General features: G+C 45.2%; 1 protein-coding gene across 1 annotated transcript in view; it reads left to right on the top strand.

Moving 5' to 3' along the window:
• Window positions 1-20,935, top strand: part of efhb (EF-hand domain family, member B) — a 115,319-nt gene that overhangs the window by 11,341 nt on the left and 83,043 nt on the right. The window contains exon 3 of the mRNA XM_068051454.1: window positions 14,837-14,980. Within this exon, the coding sequence (XP_067907555.1) occupies window positions 14,837-14,980 (144 nt within the window). The remainder of the gene's footprint in view (window positions 1-14,836; window positions 14,981-20,935) is intronic.

Below are 20,935 nucleotides of genomic sequence, written 5' to 3'. Positions count from 1 at the left end.
CAACTTCTATGTGTCTGACAGGGATCCACCAGGGACATGTGTGGGGCCTCCCAGGCAGCAGCCCATCACTGCATCAAGAAGATAACCAATGCCCAGTTCAAGAGGGCTGATGACTATGTGCTCTATTGCACTGACCCTGACAATCAGGCCGAGAGGCCCATTGGCTTCTGTGCCATTGCTGCATTCCCCCAGATGCAAGGTGCAACAGACTGAAAGTATGTGGCCATGATGGCTCCGACAGAGCAGCCAGTTGCCTTCATCAACAGGAAGGGCTTCCATTTCATCAACATTCAATTGGTCTGCGACCACTGAAAGTTTTTCCTGCAGGTGTGTCCCCGCTTCCCAGCAGCAAACGTGCCTACATACTTTGGTAGTCTCGGATGTCACAGCTTATCAGGCTCCCCCGCTCTTCTTCAGGGATGGATTCTAGGGGACAAGGGCTACCCATTGAAGACATGGCTACTCACGCCTGTGAGGAACCCTTGCACTGCAGCAGAGGAGAGGTACAACAGCTCCACCTGAGCGACTATTAAGCAGACCATTTCGCTGCTGAAGATGAGGTTCCGCTGCCTCGATTGATCTGGTGGAGACCTGCAGTATGCCGCAGCGAGGATCTCGCGTATTTTGGTGATTTGCTGTGCTCTGCACAATCTAGCACTGCAGAAGGGGGAGGCCTTGCATGGAGAGGACATGATTGATTACTAGTCCTGAACTGATGAGGATGTGGAGGAGGCTAATGAGCAGGCAGCACTGGATCTTGAACCCCTTGCACTGGAGGCCAGGCACATTGAGGGATGGGCAAGGGAGGCAAGGGACAATTTCACATGTGATCTGCTTCCAGTCAGCATGTTGGCCCCTCAAAGTGAATTTATTAAAGACGCCTCACTGTATTCAATCTGTTGCTTCCTTTATATCTAAATTCCATGCCTAGCGCCCAGCTTCACCACACGCTCTGGCATACCTGAGACACTTACCAAACACAGCCTCTGCCTACAGTGGCAGTTCAATGAGGTAGCAAGGGTGAAGGCAGCATCTCACAATTCAGGTATGAAAGAATGAGCATTTCACAGCACTTAATGTGAGTTTTACTAATGAAAAAAAGGTTTATTAAACAATACAAATAGCAAATGGAAAACACCTGTGAATCCCCAAATGTGTCTTGTGCTTTCTTACTACTTTTTTGAGTGCTTCTAGAAGGTGTGACCCCTGTGCTAGCAGCTGGGCTGGAGGCAGGCTGCTGATCAATCTTTCCCTTAGCCTGGGATGACTTTGCGGGCGTCCTCTGGGTGCCTGAGGCCTGGAGGGTCCCGGCTGGCTGAGGGCTTGCTGCACAGGTGCAGGAGCCTCCTCACACATGGCTGCTGGAGCTGTGCTCACTGGCAGAGGGGCTGAGGAGTCAGTATCCACACTTGGCGTGCCGTGAAGGGAACCCTCCCAGATTTGGAGGTCTGCTTCTCCTCCCTTTCAAGGCTGAATTGAACCTCCCTGCTACCAGAGAAGAACGAGGACCTGGAGAAGACTCCAGGTGCCTCGTCTTTCTCTCGCCTTGTCACTGTTGCATTGAGCTTTTGGTTAAGGCGATGGTGTGCAGATCTGTGTGCATCTGTGGGATCTGCCTCTCCATAAGTGGCGCCACCCTTTTAATGGAGGTAGCCATGCGCTGACATGCCTGAGGCATGACCGCTCTCATGGCATTTATGGACTCCTCCATTGTCCGCGCATGACTGCGCATAGCCTCTGGCAGCTCCACCAGATGTTGCCTTACCTCTCTCTGCAGCTCGAGCCTGCCCTGTGCTGTCAACACCAGAAGCTCATCATCCTGGAGCTCAGCAAGGGTCTGCCCACCCACAGTCCTCCGACTGTCAGTGGCCACGGCTGTCACAACCTCCGTCAGCTGCTTGGGTGCATGTATGGTGCTCTCAGCAGCATGAGACTCTGAATCTAAGGTCGAATGCATACCCACCAAGGTGAATATCTCTGCGCAGGTAGAAGGTGCAGGAGAATGATGTGATGGTGCATCCTCTGACTGCTCGTCAGAGGTTGACGGCTGTCCCCCTTCAAATGGAGCCTCCTGTGAACATCGAACTGCATGAGAGCACATAAACATCTGTGGGTTAGGCTGTGCAGATCTTGTCATGCCAAGCATGCATGATATGGATCTGCAGAAGTTTGGTGGAGGTCAAATAAAGACAATCCTCACTGTTGAGCGGAGATTCCTGTCCCGCCCTGGAACCCTGCCAGCTCTAGTGCCTCGTCCTCAAGCATCGAAAGAGGCCGCAGATCTGGTATGCCTCCGCCAGTCTACGAGGTCTCCTGGTGTTATGGGCCCTTTGTCCTGCAAGTGGAAAGAGGGACATAGTAAGACTTCGCAGGAAGGGCAAGAGAACAGTTATGATGGTGGCAGCCTCTTGTCCCCTGCTGGGAGTTTCATGCATGGCTTCTCCCATGCCTGCTCTCAAGGGGATGTTATAGGTGTGAGCTTGAAAGAAGATGGCCTGTTGTGGAGATGCAGCCATGTATCTCGCAGGATGTGGTGATGTCTAACCCCCTTTCCAGTGCCTTTGTGGTGACTCCCTCCTCATGTTGAGCTGCCTCTTGTGTAGCCACGTGCAAGACCCAAAGAGGAGAGAAGTTGGACACTCTCCTTGGCAGAATGAAGGAGGTTGCTCACTCTCTTCCTGCGTTGGACCCAGTTGTGTGGGCTGACCCCATGGCTGCTGACCAATGGTTCACAAAATGCTCCACCACTAGGTTTTTCCTTGTGTGATTTCTGGGTCTATTGTAGACTAATTGATAGAGATTAATGCTATGATTAATCCACAAGTCAATTATTGTTGGATCATGTGACTACAAGGACAGTAGAAGGTGAACTGGATGGACGTTGGCCTTAATTCATCTAGCATTTCCTATGTTCCTAGAATACCAGATGGGCCAGCTTTAGGCTGCATTTAATCTACTTCTGCAGGCTGTTTAACTGTCCTGAACTATGAAAGCAAAGAGGAGAGGCTGACTGCATGGAAGGAGAATGATCTGGAGAGTTTGCACCAATATCCACTGATTTCTTCAACCTTCCCCATCTTTGCAACACTCTGTCTGCTGACCTGAGGACTTTCAGACCATAAGGCAGGTGTGGCTTTGAGAAAGACTGTCACTATTTTCCTTCTAGTCTGAACAATGACCTTTGTGAGCCTATCCATTGAGGAAGCCACAGTGCAGCTGAAAGCCTGTATTGTAGCACTCTGAGCATTCATTAGAGAACTTAAGTATGACAACAATGCCTCTGCTGTAAGAGGTTGTGCCGCAGATGGTGCTGGAACTGCACCCACCCAAAGGTGCTTGTATGCTTTCAATCCTGTGCACCAGAACCCCCCACACGTGCACTGTGGATTATTTAATGCTTTATGGAAGTAGGTAAGCATGTTACCCATGGATTGCAGATGTCTGTCATGTTCTGAAAGTGTTCGTCTCTTGAAAGTGACATCTCAATGGTTCCTGTGGTTGTACAGCTGCTGGAAGCTTCCTGTTGTATCTTCTGTACTACCAGTCATTGTATGCACAGCCAGATCTTACAAATAACAAATAAATTTAATAACCAATGAATCTTGTTTTTGGTGATATTGGCCAGGATAGCATGAGTAACCCCTGGTGTTCTTAGAGATAGTACTATGGGATCTTTTACGTTGACCTGAATAGGTGCAATTTCCACTTAACATCTCAGCTGAAGGATGGTATCTCTGAAAATGTAGCAACACTTCAGTACTGCGTTGTCAGCCTAGTTTATGTGTTAAAGTGCAGGAATCGGATTAAATTCTCAACATTCTGGCTCCAAAATGAGTGTTGACACAAAGCATTCTTTGCAAGGTAAGTGCTCTGACACTTTGAATAAATTTACAAAAGTTATTTTCCCAACTGCTGGCTTTTGACATCTAACAGCAATGGTCAGGAAAATTCTGGCATCTTTGAGGCTTGGCTGGTGGTCAGCTCTGATGTTACTAATGTTTGAAAAATAAATCCTTTGCCGAATCTTGCGGTTTTCATACTGCCTCTTCACTGAGCTACCACTAGTAAGTGACATGTGAGAAATCAATCTGTTAGCTGCCCATTGATGTAGCAAACATGTGATAGTGGTCATTTTTGCAAAGGATAACATGTTCATCGCTTGCCTTGTGGAAGGTAGGCATTGGTTAGATGGCATAGAATGATTCTGGAGTGCCAGGATTCCCAAACATGCAAAGCATTCTATATAGCACCTATGTGAGCCTGGCCACTGACAGGAAAAAAGCACTGCTGTGCTGTAAAGAGTGTGCCCTAAAACATCAAACAGTATGCTGTACTGCTCTGCCACTTGCCAACACACAGGGATGGATTTTATGTTCTCTCCCGTGGCGAGTTTGGAGGTGGGGAGGGCATGTAATCAGGTGGGATGGTGGTGAGTCGGGACCCCTCCACCTTCCCACCTCTTCCTTGATTAAGTCCGTGGCAGGAAGGCCATGGACGGCTTTCCTATCCCACCACTGATTGAGGCCCTTAAGGGACAATTAATGCCAAAATAAGGGCCTCTTGCCACTACCACTGGAATTAACCCAGCAGCGGGCGGGCCTATTGCCACGTGGGGAGCATGACATGCAAACCAGTGTGGGCTGCTTGCCAGCTCCCAGGTTGGGTTCCTCCGACTGAAAGCCACCCCGCTGCCCTTGCTACTGGTCCAACTATACCCCCTCCCCCATAACCCCACCCTGCAAAACCCCTCCCACCATCACTCACCTGCCTGGTGGCGCTGCTGAGCAAAAGAGCTACTTACCTCTGATTGGCCGGCAGCTGTCAGTGGGCGGGACTTCTGCCTCAGGGTCCTTGATCATGGGGAAGGCCTGCTGCTGTCCACTTAATTGCACAATTGGCACTTAATTTGCTGATCCTTCCCAAAAGGAGGCGGTGCGTGGCTCTCCAGCTGACAGGCAAGATCCCTGTTGCCCACATTAAATACCACCTACACTGGATGGTGCCTCCACAAGGGGTTTCCTTTCAGTTCATTTTTCATTGGCATGTGATACCGCCCAGCCTCTTTAGCCTTGGCAAATGCTGAAGAAATACTTAAATTCCATTGAAAGCTTTAGAAAGCGTAAAAGAAGCCAATTGAATTAGTGGTCCCATCCTATTGTGAAGGGTGCTTCTAGTGTGTAATTTAATGGCACTTAATGCTCCAATGCAAAATCGTCCTATTTCTTTTGTTCTTATAATTTGTATTCAATTTGCCTCATCTTGAGGTGCCCTTTGACAGGGAGAACTAGAATAGGTACCAATGATCAATTTTGGAACAATAGCTTAATCTATCTGAAGCCAAATAGCTTCAGCTGTATCCTGTAAAGCAACAGCTATCATCTCTCTCTAGAACAATTAAATGCTTATTAACACACCCAACTCCACCATCTTTTTTGTACGACTCTGTTCTTTCAGAATCACTTCTGCCCTGTTGGCTTGGTTTTCTGATCCATCACGAACATCCATTTTTTGGAAGTTTGTAATTATTGCCATTGACATCTGAAGCTATATTCCAAGGAAAAAAGAAATAAGGGAGGAAAAAATGGAGTTTTGAAACTGTGTAATAAAATAGAAGAATAACATTGTGAGATGGCTGGATAGGACAAAGACTGAACAGTATGCGTTCCCATGTGCAGCTACTAACCTTTAAGTGTGCGCATTCTTTTAAATTTTAACCCCATTGGATGATGCGTTAATACAAGGCCAAAGCTGTGTTGGGACTTTGTGGTAAATTATTCAAATCATCTGACCCCATAATCCTTGGCAGAGTCACCTCAGTGAACTGTAGGCAAGCATGGCCACAGTAGCCAATCATTCCTAGCCCTGAAACCCGACACGGGATCATGATGGGCGATTAGCCTGTGTCTGTTGCTTCTGATGCAGGCAGCAGACAAACTTGATGCTGCTTACAGATTTAATGATTGTAGCATGCAGACAGTGCTAACTGTGCTGTTGAGAGGCTGTGCACCTGAGTATGAGATGTAACATCATGAGAGGCTAGCATGAGTTAAAGCTAGCCTGCACTACATATAGGGGAGGTACATTCTGGCTGGAGCAGGTGCTGGAAGTTATTCTACAACTGATTCTGATCTGGGAAAGACACAAAAATGGCAGAGAGATTTTCTGACATAACACTGAAGGCCTTGGTGCAGAAGGTGGAGAGGAGGGGAGAAGTCATCTATCCACAGGGGACCAGGAGACCCTCCAGACAAACCTTTCAAAGACAATGTGACCAGATAGCTGTTAAAGTCAATGCCAGAAGTCTCATCCTGAGGATCTGGATGCAGTACCAGAAGAAGTTTAATGACCTTACATGAGAGGCCAAGATCAGTGAATGTGTCTTCAAATGCCATATCCCACCAACTATACCACTAGCCTCAAACTGCTCAATTCTCCACACCCCCATAACTCACCTACCAACAATTTCTCTCAATCAGGATTCACAACAAACATTCATAGCTTCACCTGACCCTCACATACATAGCACTGCTGAGAGCATCACAACCACATCTCTCAGGTTGCACACATTGCCAATTTGTTACTATGACAGCCACATCACAGAAATATATTGCTCCACATTTACCAACACACTTTTCCCTGCCTTACAGGACAGAGGGGTGCATCACTGGAGGCAGAAGCATCAAACTGTCAGGGGATAGGCACAGCTGCAGGTCATCCCATGGAGTGACCATGACTGAGGCTATGGCAAACAATGCGGCAGAAAGCATCGAAGGTGATGGTATCGTCTCATACCCAATCATCCTTCTCACATCCCACTTCCCAGTAATAGTAGGGGATTTTAACAACCCCAATAATCACTGGGATATTTTTAATGTGAAAGGAATTGAGAGAGCAGAATTCTTGATGTGCATTCAGGAGAACTTTTTTGGCCAGTATGTAGCAAGTCCCACAAGAGGATGCAGTTTTAGACTTCATTTTAGGTAATGAAGCTAGGCAGGTGGAAGGAGTGGCAGTGGCAAAAAATTTTGGTGGCAGTGATCATAATTCTGTCAGCTTTAACATAATTATGGAAAAGGACAAAGATAGAACAGGAGTTGGAGTTCTCAACTGGGGCAAAGCCAATTTTACTAAACTGAGGAGTGATTTAGCAAAAGTGGAGACAACTACTTGAAGGTAAATCAGTGTCAGAGCGGTGGGAAGTATTCAAAGGGGAGATTCAAGGGGTTCAGAGTAAACATGTTCCCACAAAGAATAAGGGTGGGACTGCCAAATCTAGAGCCCCCTGGATGTCAAGGAGCTTACAGGGTACGATAAGGCAGAAAAGGAAAGGTTATGTCCGACACTGAGAACTCAATACAACAGAAAGCCGAGAGGAGTTTAGAAAGTGGAGGGGTGAAATCAAAAAAGAAATTAGGAAAGCAAAGAGAGGGCATGAAAGAATATTGGCAAGCAAAATCAAGGTGACTCAAAGATGTATTATCAATACATTAAGAATAAGAGGATAACTAAGGAGAGAGTAGGGCCCATAAAAGACCAAAAACATAACCTATGTGTTGGGGCAGAAGATGTTGGTATGGTTCTTAATGAATACTTTGTGTCTGTCTTCACAAAAGAGGCGGAAGATGCAGATATTGTAGTTAAGGAAGAGGAGTGTAAAGTATTGGATGTGATAAACATCGGGAGAGAGGAAGTATTAATGGGTATAGCATCCTTGAAAGTGGATAAATCACCAGGGCTGGATGAAATGTACCCCCGACTGTTAAAAGAAGCCAGGGAGGAAATAGCGGAGGTTCTGACCATCATTTTCCAGTCCCCATTGGATACAGGTGTGGTGCTGGAGGATTGGAGGACTGTGAACCTTTGTTTAAAAAGGGAGCGAGGGATAGAGCGAATAATTACAGGCCAGTCATCCTAACCTCCATAGCAGGGAAATTATTGGAATCAGTTCTGAGAGACAGGATAAACTGTTACTTGGAAAAGCACGGATTAATCAAAGACAGTCAGCATAGATTTGTTAAGGGAAGATCTGAATTTTTTGAAGAAGTAACAAGGAGGATTGATGAGGGTAGTGCAGTTGATGTCGACTAGAAGGCTGTTTCCAGTGGCATTCCGCAGGGCTCAGTACTAGGTCCCCTGCTTTTTGTGCCATATATTAATGATTTGGACTTAAATGTAGAGGGCATGATCAAGAAGTTTGCAGACGACACAAAAATTGGCCATGTGGTTGATAGCGAGGAGGATAGCTGTAAACTGCAGAAAGATACCAATGGACTGGTCAGGTGGGCAGAAAAGTGACAAATGCAATTCAACCCGGAGAAGTGTGAGGTGATGCATTTGGGGAGGTCAAACAAGGCAAAGGAATATACAATTAATGGGAGAATACTGAGAGGTGCAGAGGTAGTGAGGGACCTTGGAGTGAATGTCCACAGATCCCTGGAGGTAGCCGGAAAGGTCGATAAGATGGTTAAGAAGATATATGGAATCCTTTCCATTATTAGCCGAGGTATAGAATATAAGAGCAGGGAGGTTATGCTGGAACTGTATAAGTTATTGGTTAGGCCACAACTTGAGTAGAGTCATAGAGTTATACAGCACAGAAACAGGCCCTTCGGCCCACCATCTCCGCGCCGGCCATCAAGCCTATCTATTCTAATCCCATTTTCCAGCACTTGGCCTATAGCCTTGTATCCGATGGTGTTTCAAGTGCTCATCTAAATACTTCTTAAATGTTGTGAGGGTTTCTGCCTCTACCACCCCTTCAGGCAGTGTGTTCCAGATTCCAACCACCCTCTGGGTGAATGTTTTTTTTCCTCTAAACCTCCAGCCCCTTACCTTAAATCTACGCCCCTTGTTATTGACACCTGCGTTAAGGGAAAAAAGTTTCTTCTTATCTATGCCCCTCATAATTTTGTATACCTCAATCAGGTCCCCCCTCAGCCTTCTCTGCTCTAAGGAAAACAACCCTAGCCTATCCAGTCTCTCTTCATAGCTGAAATGCTCTAGCCCAGGCAACATCCTAGTGAATCTCCTCTGCACCCTCTCCAGTGCAATCACATCTGTCCTATAGAGTAACAACCAGAACTGTACACAGTACTCCAGCTGTGGCCTAACTAGCGTTTTATACAGTTCCATCATAACCTCCCTGCTCTTATATTCTATGCCTCAGCTAATAAAGGCAAGTATCCCATATGCCTTCCTAACCACCTTATCTACCTGTGCTGCTGCCTTCAGTGATCTATGGACAAGTACACCAAGGTCCCACTGGCCCTCTGTACTTCCTTGGGTCCTATCATCCATTGTATATTCCCTTGCTTTGTTAGTCCTCCCAAAATGCATCACCTCACACTTCTCAGGATTAAATTCACTCCCTCCACCACTGACGCATAATGGCAGCAGTGTGTAATATATACAAGATGCATTTCAGCAACTCACCAAGGCTCTTTCGACAGCACCTTCCAAACCCGCAACCTCTTCCACCTAGAAGAACAAGCGCAGCGGATGCATTGAACACCACCACCTGCAAGTTCCCCTGCAAGTCACACACCATCCTGACTTGGAAATCTATCGCCGTTCCGTCACTGTCACTGTCACTGGATCAAAATCGTGGAACTCTCTCCTGAACAGCAATGTGGGTGTACCTGCACCAGATGGACTACAGTGGTTCAAGAAGGCAGCTCACCACCACCTTCTCAAGGGCATTTCGGGATAGGCAACAAATGCTGGCCTTGCCAGCAAGGTCTACATCCAATGAAAGAATAAATGAAAAAAACATGGTCATTAATCAATGGAAGGCAAGGTGTGGGACTGTTGGTGAATAGGTATAGCATTGTGTTTACTGGTATCACAATCAGGTGAATTGATCATGGATGCTGAGGGCAAAAAAGGGCTATATAGCCTGTCTCCTCCTCCTCCTTGTTGCCTTATAGCTGGTGGTAAGGGCTGTGCCCCCATGATAGCATGGTTGTGCTATATGCTGTGGACTACCACATATCTTAGCACATGCTCTGTTGGATACTGCAGGGCTCGTCCAGGCAATCGAAGCGTAGTTAGAGCAAACCATTTGGATGCTGAATCACATTTTGTGTGGCAGCATGGCTTTTGTATTGCATGCTGCCCATGTGTGCTTGGGTTGCGCACCGGAGTAATTAATCATGTCATCAAAGTATTGCTCTTGTCACCCAGTAACCACTCTCAGGTTTGTTGTGATGGTTCAAATGCTGATGTCACAGAAGACTGCTGTAGAATAAAGGCATCATGACTGCTGCCAGGATACCGGGCATTGACCTGCATTATATGCTGTGAATGGTTGCACATCAGCTAGATGTTGAGGGAGTGGAATCCCTTTCAGTTCTATTACATCTGAGTTGGTGCTCCCAAAGTGATGTGCATACAGTCAATGACACCCTGCACCATGAGGAAGCCTGCAATCCCAATGAAGACCATGTGCTATCTCCACCTGCTTCTCCCTGGAATACAGAGCATCAGTGACTTCCCTCAAGCAACAATGGAAGGCAAATTGGGAGATGTTGCAAATATCTCCTGCTGCAACCTGGAATGAGCCATATGCATAAAATGTTATGGCCATGGCTACCTTCATAGCCACTGGCAAATCTGCCCTCACTGTGCTCTGAGGCTGCAGTTGTGGCTGCAGCAGGTGACAGATTTCAGTGAAGGCCTCTTTAGTAAAGCGGAAATGTCTGAGATACAGTTACTCACTGATATGCAGGTAGGAGAATTACTCCCTGAACACCTGAGGTGGACATGGTCTCCTGCTGAGAGCCCTTTTTTCCCCTCTTTCTCCTCCCCACTGTTCCTGTAGCTTGTCCTGCTCTGTACCATCTCTGTTCACTCTCCCTAACATATTGTAGTGCAAGGGGATGCCTACTAGTGCACCCATGTCTGGGAGCAAGTGGTTTGTGAACAGTCCTTGAACAAAATTTTACACACCCCACACCACTTCCTGTAGACTTCAGCTTCTTTAAACAACTCTGGAAACCACACAGTGGTTCTACAATCGCAAGAGTCAGTAGAAATCAATCAGCAACTGACCTGAGAGTAGTTGATGATCCCTTTAAATAGTCCCGGCGGAAGGTCCTTCCATGCTCAACTATGCGAGGTTAAGAGACGGCATTAACAAGACCATTGAGCTCAAAAATGGCAGTGCTGGTGTCAAATCAGCATTACACATTAATATGTCATCATATGCTCTGCATACTTCGGGCAGATGATCACTGTGCACTTACTTATGCCCTCACCAAAATGATATCCTTTGCGGCTAGCATCAGATATGTGTGCATGCCTCTTGGATGGCATTTTAGAGGCAAAAATGCACTTGTAGCGTTGAAAAACCGAATTGCTCCAGAACTGTATTTTGCAGCCCTTGACTTTTGATCTTGGTATACTAGCACTGTGGCATTTTATTTAATAACTATAATCTGTCCATCCTCGCAGGCCTCAATTGTGGCCTCATAAACATGGCACCTCAAACAGGTCATGTCTCAAAATATTCATAGGGCAAAATTTGGTGATTGGCTGATATAAGCTGTCATCTAGGGCATGGAGTACAAAACCAAAGAGGTAATGCTCAGCCTGTATGAATCATTGCTTGGGCCATAGATTAGGGGAAAAATTATGGGATGGAACTAAATGAATGGCTCTTTCAGAGTGCTGGCATAACCATAATGGGCTGATTTGCCTCCTTCTGTGCTGTAAAATCTATGGTCTGTCCGTTTTTCAAAATTCTAACCAAATATGAACAAATCAGAAGGTCGATTCAGTTGGTGTCAATAAGGAATGAGTTTGGAAATAAATCACTTCATAGAAAAATGTTGTTATCAATCTTGAACTGGTAAACAGCAGAAACAATCCATGCTCATATAATTTTATGAACTTGGATTGAGCTGCCGCTTGATTTTTCAGCTGGCTAAAAAAAAAACCCTTGTAAGTGTAATATATAAACCCATAAAAAAATTAAGCAATTCAGGAAAAAAATGTTTTTTCTGACTCTCTAGGGAACATTTTTAGTTCACTCTATCGAGTTGGAGCCTCAGCCACTGGCAGCTCATATTGTTAGTTTGGCAGATGCCTGAATTCCTGAGATCTGATCCCAGTAGGTGATGCCGATGGCAGGAGTATGAGTTTGTAAAGTTATTCTGTAGATTTGGAATTTTTTTTTCTCACAGAGGCCTATGGCTGTGTCAGGAGAGTGTGCCTCAGCTTGGATTACTTCCCTGAAGCTTAACTTATTGAGTTGGGTTTTAACGCCTCTTTCTTTTAAAAGGTGCTCTGTTTCCTCCCAATTTGCTGTAGTTCTTAGTTATTGCTGAAAACCCATAATCTTTTATTTTTGCTGAATTTTGATCATCGTGCTTTCTTCAGTGACTCGACCTGACCTGCTTCCCAATCTCGACGTATCTGGCCCAACCCAATCTGCTGCTTGTGCCTGGTCCAATGCAATTCAATCCCCATGCCACTTGGCCCTGCCCTACCTGACTCATACCCAATACACCTGAGTCACTCCAAGTCTGACCTGTATGACTCTAAATTGTTCCAATACTGCCCTATCATACTGGAATCCTTACAGCCCTGCCCCAAGACCCTCACTGCTTGCTAATTTTCTCCTCTACTGCTGGAGTCATTGTTGTGTTCACATTCCACTTGACTCAGATGGTGCTTGCCAACTATATTTGTGACAATGTCACTAAGCATAGGATTACAAGTACTATTGACAAGTACAGTGCAGGAGCCAACTACAGTGAATCCCAGCCCGCTTGCTCTCTCAAATAGCAGATCAGCCTGTTGTCAGTTTGCTCCAAATCATTCCCAGTCCAATTGTTTGTTTGCCAAGTCTGAATACTTTGCCCCACACCTCCGGACCTGGTGGCCCCAGTTACTTGGCCTGACGCTCATCCACTCCATCCTCCTAGTGTTTCCTTTACTGCCTCAAATATTTTCCAGATGATCTGATTGCTTATCCATCCATCTAGTCTCTTGCTACATGGCCCAAGTGCCTCACCCTGTTCATGTGCTTCTCGGCTTCCCTCCTCACACACCCATTTATGTTGTGAGTTAATGTCTCTGCTAAAATAGCAGACAAAAGCATGCCATAGGAACAAAGCAACATAGGAATGTAGAAACAGGAGTAGGCCATACAGCCCATTGAGCCTGCTGTGCCATTCAGTTAGATTATGGCTGATCATTTACCTCAACGCCACTTTTCTGCGCTATCCCCATATCCCTTGATGTCATTAGTATCCAGATATCTATCAGTTCCTGTCTTGAATATGCTCAATGACTGAGCTTCCACAGCCCTCTGTGGTAGAGAATTCCACAGATTCACCACCCTCTGAGTGAAGAAAATCCTCTTCATCTCAATCTTAAATGGCTTGTCCCTTATTCTGAGACTATGTCCCCTGATTCTAGATTCACCAGCCAAGGGAAACATCCTATTGACATCCATCCTGCCACGTCCAATAAGAATTTTGTAAGTTTCAATGAGATCACCTCTCGTTCTTCGAAACTCTAGAGAATACAGGCCCAGTTTCCTCAAATTGTCCTCATAAGACAATCCCACCATCCCAGGGATTAGTCTGGTGAACCTCCATTGCACTCCCTGGCGCAGTGGTTAGCACCGCAGCCTCACAGCTCCAGCGACCCGGGTTCGATTCTGGGTACTGCCTGTGCGGAGTTTGCAAGTTCTCCCTGTGACTGCATGCATTTTCGCCGGGTGCTCTGGTTTCCTACCACAGCCAAAGACTTGCAGGTTGATAGGTAAATTGGCCATTATAAATTTCCCCTAGTATAGGTAGGTGGTAGGGGAATTGAGGGAAGGTGGGGATGTGGTAGGAATATGGGATTAATGTAGGATTAGTATAAATGGATGGTTGATGGTCGGCACAGACTCAGTGGACTGAAGGGCCTGTTTCAGTGCTGTATCTCTAAATAAAATAAATAAATAAAACTGTACGCAATACTCCAGCTGTGGTCTCACCAAGGCTCTATACAATTGCAGCAAGACTTGTTTACTCCTGTACTTAAATCCTCTTGCAATAAAGGCCAACATACCACTTGCCTTCCTAATTGCTTGCTGCATCTGCATGCCAGCTTTTAGTGACTCATGAACCATGACACCCAGGTCCCTTTGGACAGCAACACTTCCCGAACTCTCACCATTTAAGAAATACTCTGCCCTTCTACTTTCTTCCACCAAAGTGGACAACTTCACACTTATTCACATTACATTCCATGTTCTTGCTCATTCACTTAGCCTGTCCAAGTCCCCTTGAAGCCTCCTTGCATCCTCCTCACAACTTACATTCCTGCCTAGTTTTGTGTCATCAGCAAATTTGGAAATTTTACATTTGGTCGCCATATCCAAATCATTTATATAGATCGTGAATAGCTGTGGCCCCAGCACTGATCCTTGCGGTTCCCCACTAGGAACAGCCAGCCATCCTGGGAATGACCCCTTTATTCCTACTACCTGTTTTCTGTCAGTTAACCAATTTTACAATCCGTTCCAGTATATTACTCCAATCCCATGTGCTCTAATTTTGTTTACTAACCTTCTGTGTGGGACTTTATCAAAAGCTTTCTGAAAATCCAAATACACCACATCCTTGCTACATCTAGCTACAAGTAACATCCTGAAAAAAACCTCCAAAAAAACCTATGCATTTGTTCTCTGAGAATGCTGGCTATAATTTCTGGAGTTATTACTAAATGTTCCAATGTTTTTACTTAACTATTGGTTAATGTGTTTAAATCTAAATCAGACATTATGACTTCAATGAGTATCAAATCAAATGCTTATTTTTTTCATTGCTTATTCTTACAGCCTGTTACACCACCCATGGTAAAGAAATTTTTGAATTGTGACAATCCCAAACCTGGTACTGCCACGGTTTTCTATGGCAAAGCAGATGATCCTGATATTGCATCACAATTGCAACATGGGCTTCCTAGCAAAGTCTCTCCTTCTGTAAGTACTTGAAATGTTGCAATATTACTTTGGTTTCACTATTAATAGCTGCAGTACTCTGTATCCTTGTGATATATTTACACTGGTTGATGTAAACAATTGAAAACCAAATAAATTAGAGGTACAGTAGCACAGCAGTTATTTTACTGGACTAGTAATCCAGAGGCCTGCACTAATGATCTGGAGACATGAGTTCAAATCTCACTACAGCAGCTAGGAATTTAAATTCAATTAATTAACTAAATCTGGAATAAAACACTAGCTTGAGTAATGGTGACCATGAAACTACCAGATTCTCGTAAAAACCTAATACAAAAGCAAAATGCTATGGATGTTGGAAATACTCAGCAGGTCAGGTAGCATCAGTGGAGAGAAAAACAGAGTTAAAATTTCAGGTCTGTGACTTTGTGGGAACCAGGAGGAAATATAAGCGAGGGATACCAAGGTACACAGAATACTGGGAGAGATTGATAGCACTAGAGTAGGGAATAGTAAGTTATGAGGTGGGGGTCACAGTAAGGGAGAAAGTAATATTGTCTAAATCAGGGTTAATGTGCATGTATGTGAATGCACAGAGTGTTAATAAGATTGGTGCGTTACAGACACAGATTGACGTGGAAATATGATGTTTTGGCTATAACGGAAATCTGGCTCAAAGAAGGGCAGGACTGGGTGTTAAATATTCCTGGATACAATGTGTTCAGGCAAGATAGGAAGGGGAAAAAAGGGATAGGCGTGGCGGTATTGATAAAGGAGAGCATTGCAATGCTGGAGAAAAAGGATGTCCCAGAGGGGTCGAGGACTGAATCTATTTGACTAGAGCTAAGGAACAAAAATGGTGTGGTTACATTGCTCGGTGATGGCTATAGGTCACCCACTAATCAAAATGATGTAGAGGAACAAATTTGTAAGGAAATTACAGAGAGGTGCAAAAATTATAGGGTAGTTATAATGGGGGAACTTTAATTATCCAAACATAGACTGGGATAGTAGTAGTGTAAAAGGGAGTGAGGGGCAAGAGTTCCCAGAGTGGGTTCAGAAAATTCTTCCACAGCAGTATGTTTCTAGTCCAATGTGAAAGGAGGCACTGCTGGACCTGGTTCTTGGGAATGAGGTGGGCCAAGTGGACCAAGTGTCAGTAGGAGAACATTTAGGGAACAGTGATCATTGTATCATGAGGTTTAGGCTGACTATGGAAAAGGACAAAGAACAATCCAGAGTAAGATTAATTAACTGGGGGAAAGCCAACTTCAATGGAGTAAGAATGGATCTGTCGTGAATAATTTTTTTTTTATTCATTCATGGGATGTGGGCGTCGATGGCCAGGCCAGCATTTATTGCCCATCCCTAACTGCCCTTGAGAAGATGGTGGTGAGCTGCCTTCTTGAACTGCTGCAGTCCATGTTGGGTAGGTACACCCTTCTTTGGCCTCCTTATCTCGAGAGACAATGGATAAGCGCCTGGAGGTGGTCAGTGGTTTGTGAAGCAGCGCCTGGAGTGGCTATAAAGGCCAATTCTAGAGAGACAGGCTCTTCCACAGGTGCTGCAGAGAAATTTGTTTGTCGGGGCTGTTACACAGTTGACTCTCCCCTTGCGCCTCTGTCTTTTTTCCTGCCAACTACTAAGTCTCTTCGACTCACCACACTTTAACCCCATCTTTATGGCTGCCCACCAGCTCTGGCGAACGCTGGCAACTGACTCCCACGACTTGTGATCAATGTCATAGGATTTCATGTCGCGTTTGCAGACGTCTTTAAAGCGGAGACGTGGACGGCCGGTGGGTCTGATACCAGTGGCGAGCTCGCTGTACAATGTGTCTTTGGGGATCCTGCCATCTTCCATGCGGCTCACATGGCCAAGCCATCTCGAGCACCGCTGACTCAGTAGTGTGTATAAGCTGGGGATGTTGGCCGCCTCGAGGACTTCTGTGTTGGAGATACGGTCCTGCCACCTGATGCCAAGTATTCTCCGGAGGCAGCGAAGATGGAATGAATTGAGACGTCGCTCTTGGCTGACATACGTTGTCCAGGCCTCGCTGCCATAGAGCAAGGTACTGAGGACACAGGCCTGATACATTCGGACTTTTGTGTTCTGTGTCAGTGCACCATTTTCCCACACTCTCTTGGCCAGTCTGGACATAGCAGTGGAAGCCTTTCCCATGCGCTTGTTGATTTCTGCATCTAGAGACAGGTTACTGGTGATAGTTGAGCCTAGGTAGGTGAACTCTTGAACCACTTCCAGAGCGTGGTCGCCAATATTGATGGATGGAGCATTTCTGACGTCCTGCCCCATGATGTTCGTTTTCTTGAGGCTGATGGTTAGGCCAAATGCATTGCAGGCAGCCGCAAACCTGTCGATGAGACTCTGCAGGCACTCTTCAGTGTGAGATGTTAATGCAGCATCGTCAGCAAAGAGGAGTTCCCTGATGAGGACTTTCCGTACTTTGGACCGCTCTTAGACTGGCAAGGTTGAACCACCTGCCCCCTGATCTTGTGTGGAGGAAAATTCCTTCTTCAGAGGACTTGAACGCATGTGAAAGCAGCAGGGAGAAGAAAATCCCAAAAAGTGTGGGTGCGAGAACACAGCCCTGTTTCACGCCACTCAGGATAGGAAAGGGCCCACAGTGCTGTTAAGAAGGGAGTTCCAGGATTTTGACCCAGCGACAGTGAAGGAACGGCGATATAGTTCCAAGTCAGGATGGTGTGTGACTTGGAGGGAAACTTGCAGGTGGTGGTATTCCCATGTATTTGCTGCCGTTGTCCTTCTAGGTGGTAGAGGTCGCGGGTTTGGAAGGTGCTGTCTAAGGAACCTTGGTGCATTGCTGCAGTGCATCTTGTAGATGGTACACACTGCTGCCACTGCGTCGGTGATAGAGGGTGTGAATGTTTGTAGATGGGGTGCCATCTAATTGGAGTCAAAGGTTGGAAGGAAAAATGGTAGCTGAACCATGGGTGACCTTCAAAGAAGAGATAGTTTGGGCACAGTCAAGGTATGTTTTCTCGAAGGGGAAAGATAGGATAAACAAATCCAGAGCTTCCTGGATGACAGAAGAGATATAGATTAAGATAAAGAAAAAGTGGGTTTATGGCAGATGCCAGACAGAAAATACTATTGAGAACCAGGCTGAATATAGAAGATTCAGAGGGGAAGTGAAAAAGCAAATAAGAGAAGCAAAGAGAGAGTATGAAAAGAGATTGGCAGTTAACATAAAAGGGAATCCCAAAATTTTCTATATAGTAAAAGGAGAAGTCTGGCTGATAAGGGACCAAAAGGGGGGTTTGTGCATGGAGGCGGAGGTCACAGCTGAGGTATTAAATGAATACTTTGCATCTATCTTTACTAAGAAACAAGATGTACCTCAAGCAATGGTGAAAGAGAACATAATTCAAACACTAGAATGGTTTAAAATTGATAAGGAGGAGGTATTGGATAGGCTGTGTGCATTTTAAATTGGATAAGGCACCAGACCAGTTGAGATGCATCCAAGGATACTGAGGAAGTGAGATTGGGAATTACGGAGGCAATGGCCATAATTTTTCAGTCTACCTTAGACTCGGGAGTGGTGCCAGAGGACTGGAGAATTGTAAACGTTACACCCTTATTCAAAAAAGGGTGTAATGATAAGCCCAACAGCTACAGGTCAGTCAGTTTAGCTTCGGTGGTGGGGAAAATTCTAGAAAGAATAATTCGGGACAATATTAATAGTGACATGGAAAAATACGGGTTAATTAAAGAAAGCCAGCATGGATTTCTTAAGGGAAAATCATGTTTAACTAACTGGCTGCAGTTTTTGGAGGAGGTAACAGAGAGGGTTGATAAGGGCAATGCTGTTGATGTGGTGTACATAGACTTCCAGAAAGTGTTTGATACAGTGCCCCAAACATGTCTTGCGAGCAAAGTTATAGCTCATGGAATAAAAGGGACAGTAGCAACATGGGTACGGAATTGACTATGTGACAGAAACAAAAAGTAGTGCTAAATGGATGTTTTTCAGGCTGGAGGAGGGTTTGTAGTGGTGTTCCCCAGGGTCAGTGTTGGGACCCTTGCTTTTCCTGATATATATTACAGGCACAATTTCAAAGTTTGCAGATGAAAAAAAACTTGGAAGCAGTGTGAACAGTGAGCAGGATAGTGTAGAAGTCCAAAAGGACATAGACAAGTTGGTGGAATGGGTGGACAGGTGGCAGATGAAGTTCAATGTGGAGAAATATGAAGTGGTTCATTTTAGTAGGAAGAACATGGAGAGACAATATAAAATAAATGATACAATTCTAAAGGGGATATAGGAGCAGAGGGACCTGGGTGTATATGTGCAAAAGTCATTGAAGGTGGCAGGACAGGTTGAGAGAGTGGCTTATAAAGCATACAGTATCCTGGGCTTTATCAATAGGGGCATAGAGTACAAGAGCAAGGAAGTTATGTTGAACTTGTATAAGACACTAGTCTGACCTCAGCTGGAGTATTGCGTCCAGTTCTGGGTGCTGTGCTTCAGGAAGGATGTGAAAGCATTAGAGAGGGTGCAGAAAAGATTCATGAGAATGATTCCAGGAATGAGGAGCTTCAGTTATGAAGATAGATCGGAGAAGTTGGGACTGTTTTCCTTAGAGACGAGAAGGCTGTGAGGAGATTTGATGGAAGTATTCGAAATCATGAGGGGTCTGGACAGAGTAGATAGAGAGAAACTGTTCCCACTTGTGAAAGGATCAAAAACGAGAGGGCGTAGATTTAAAGTAATTGGTTAAAGAATCAAAAGTGACATGAGGAAAAACTTTTTCACACAGCGAGTGGTTAAGCTCTGGAATGTGCTGCCTGAGAGTGTGATGAAGCCAGTTTCAATCGAGACATTCAAAAGTGAATTAGACTGTTATAAGAAAAGGAAGAATGTGCAGGGTGACGGGGAGAAAGCGGGGGAATGGCACTAGGTGAAATCTTCATTTGGAGAGCCGGTGCAGACATGATGGGCCGAATGGCCTCCTTCTGTGCTGTAACAATTCTGTGAGCTTGTGGAGAAGACGTTTACCTGGACTGGGGAAAAGTGAAAAGTTAATATCATTCAAGTAGTTAAATATAAATAACATGCTAAGATAACTGAAGCTATTACCTAGTTACTTGTCTCACAAAGTAGTAATCCAACAATGTAGTGAGATTCAAAGCTGAGGCAAGGGGGGAATCTTTCAAATTTATTGAAAAGGAAAATCAGTTACTGTGTAGAATGGGCAGCCAATCTACTACCATCTGCTTAATGCACTGTCGACGAAAGTTCCATTCAAGGACTCAATACAACCCCTATTCAAAGCATTAGAGGGCAGGTGTGACTAGAGTTTTTAATGCCAGTAATTTGATGATTCCAAGCGGAGCGTGCCTTTGACCCTGTTGAAATCTGTGTCTGAGCGACTGGAAAAATAACAAGTTGATAAATCTTGCCAGGCAGTATATGACCCTTCAGATCAAAGACTCTTTTTCACAATAAGCAAGTGCTTTTGAAGAACACCCAATGTCTTCAATTTTTTGAAGAGGTGACTAAGGTAGTGGACAGGGGAATGTCTATGGATGTTATTTATATGGACTTTTGACAAAGTCCCACATAAGAGACTGTTAACTAAGGTAGTAGCCCATGGAGTTGAGGGCAAATTATTGACATGGCTAGGAAGTTGGTTGAGTGGTAGGCAACAGAGAGTGGGGATAATGGGTAAGTACTCCGATTGGTAGGATGTGACTAGTGGTGTCCCGCAGGGATCTGTTTTGGGGTCTCAATTATTCACATTCATTAACGACTTGGATGATGGCATAGTAAGTCATATATCCAGATTTGCTGATGATACAAAGTTAAGCGGCATTGTAGACAGTCCAGATGATAGCATAAAATTGCAAAGAGTTATTGACAGACTAGTTTCGGCAGGCATCAAGATCGGTGCAGGCTTGGAGGGCCGAATGGCCTGTTCCTGTGCTGTACTG

The sequence above is a fragment of the Heterodontus francisci genome, chromosome 2 (genome assembly GCF_036365525.1).
Source record: "Heterodontus francisci isolate sHetFra1 chromosome 2, sHetFra1.hap1, whole genome shotgun sequence".
Classification (NCBI taxonomy): Eukaryota; Metazoa; Chordata; class Chondrichthyes; order Heterodontiformes; family Heterodontidae; genus Heterodontus; species Heterodontus francisci.
This window is presented reverse-complemented; position numbering and strand designations above follow the sequence as displayed.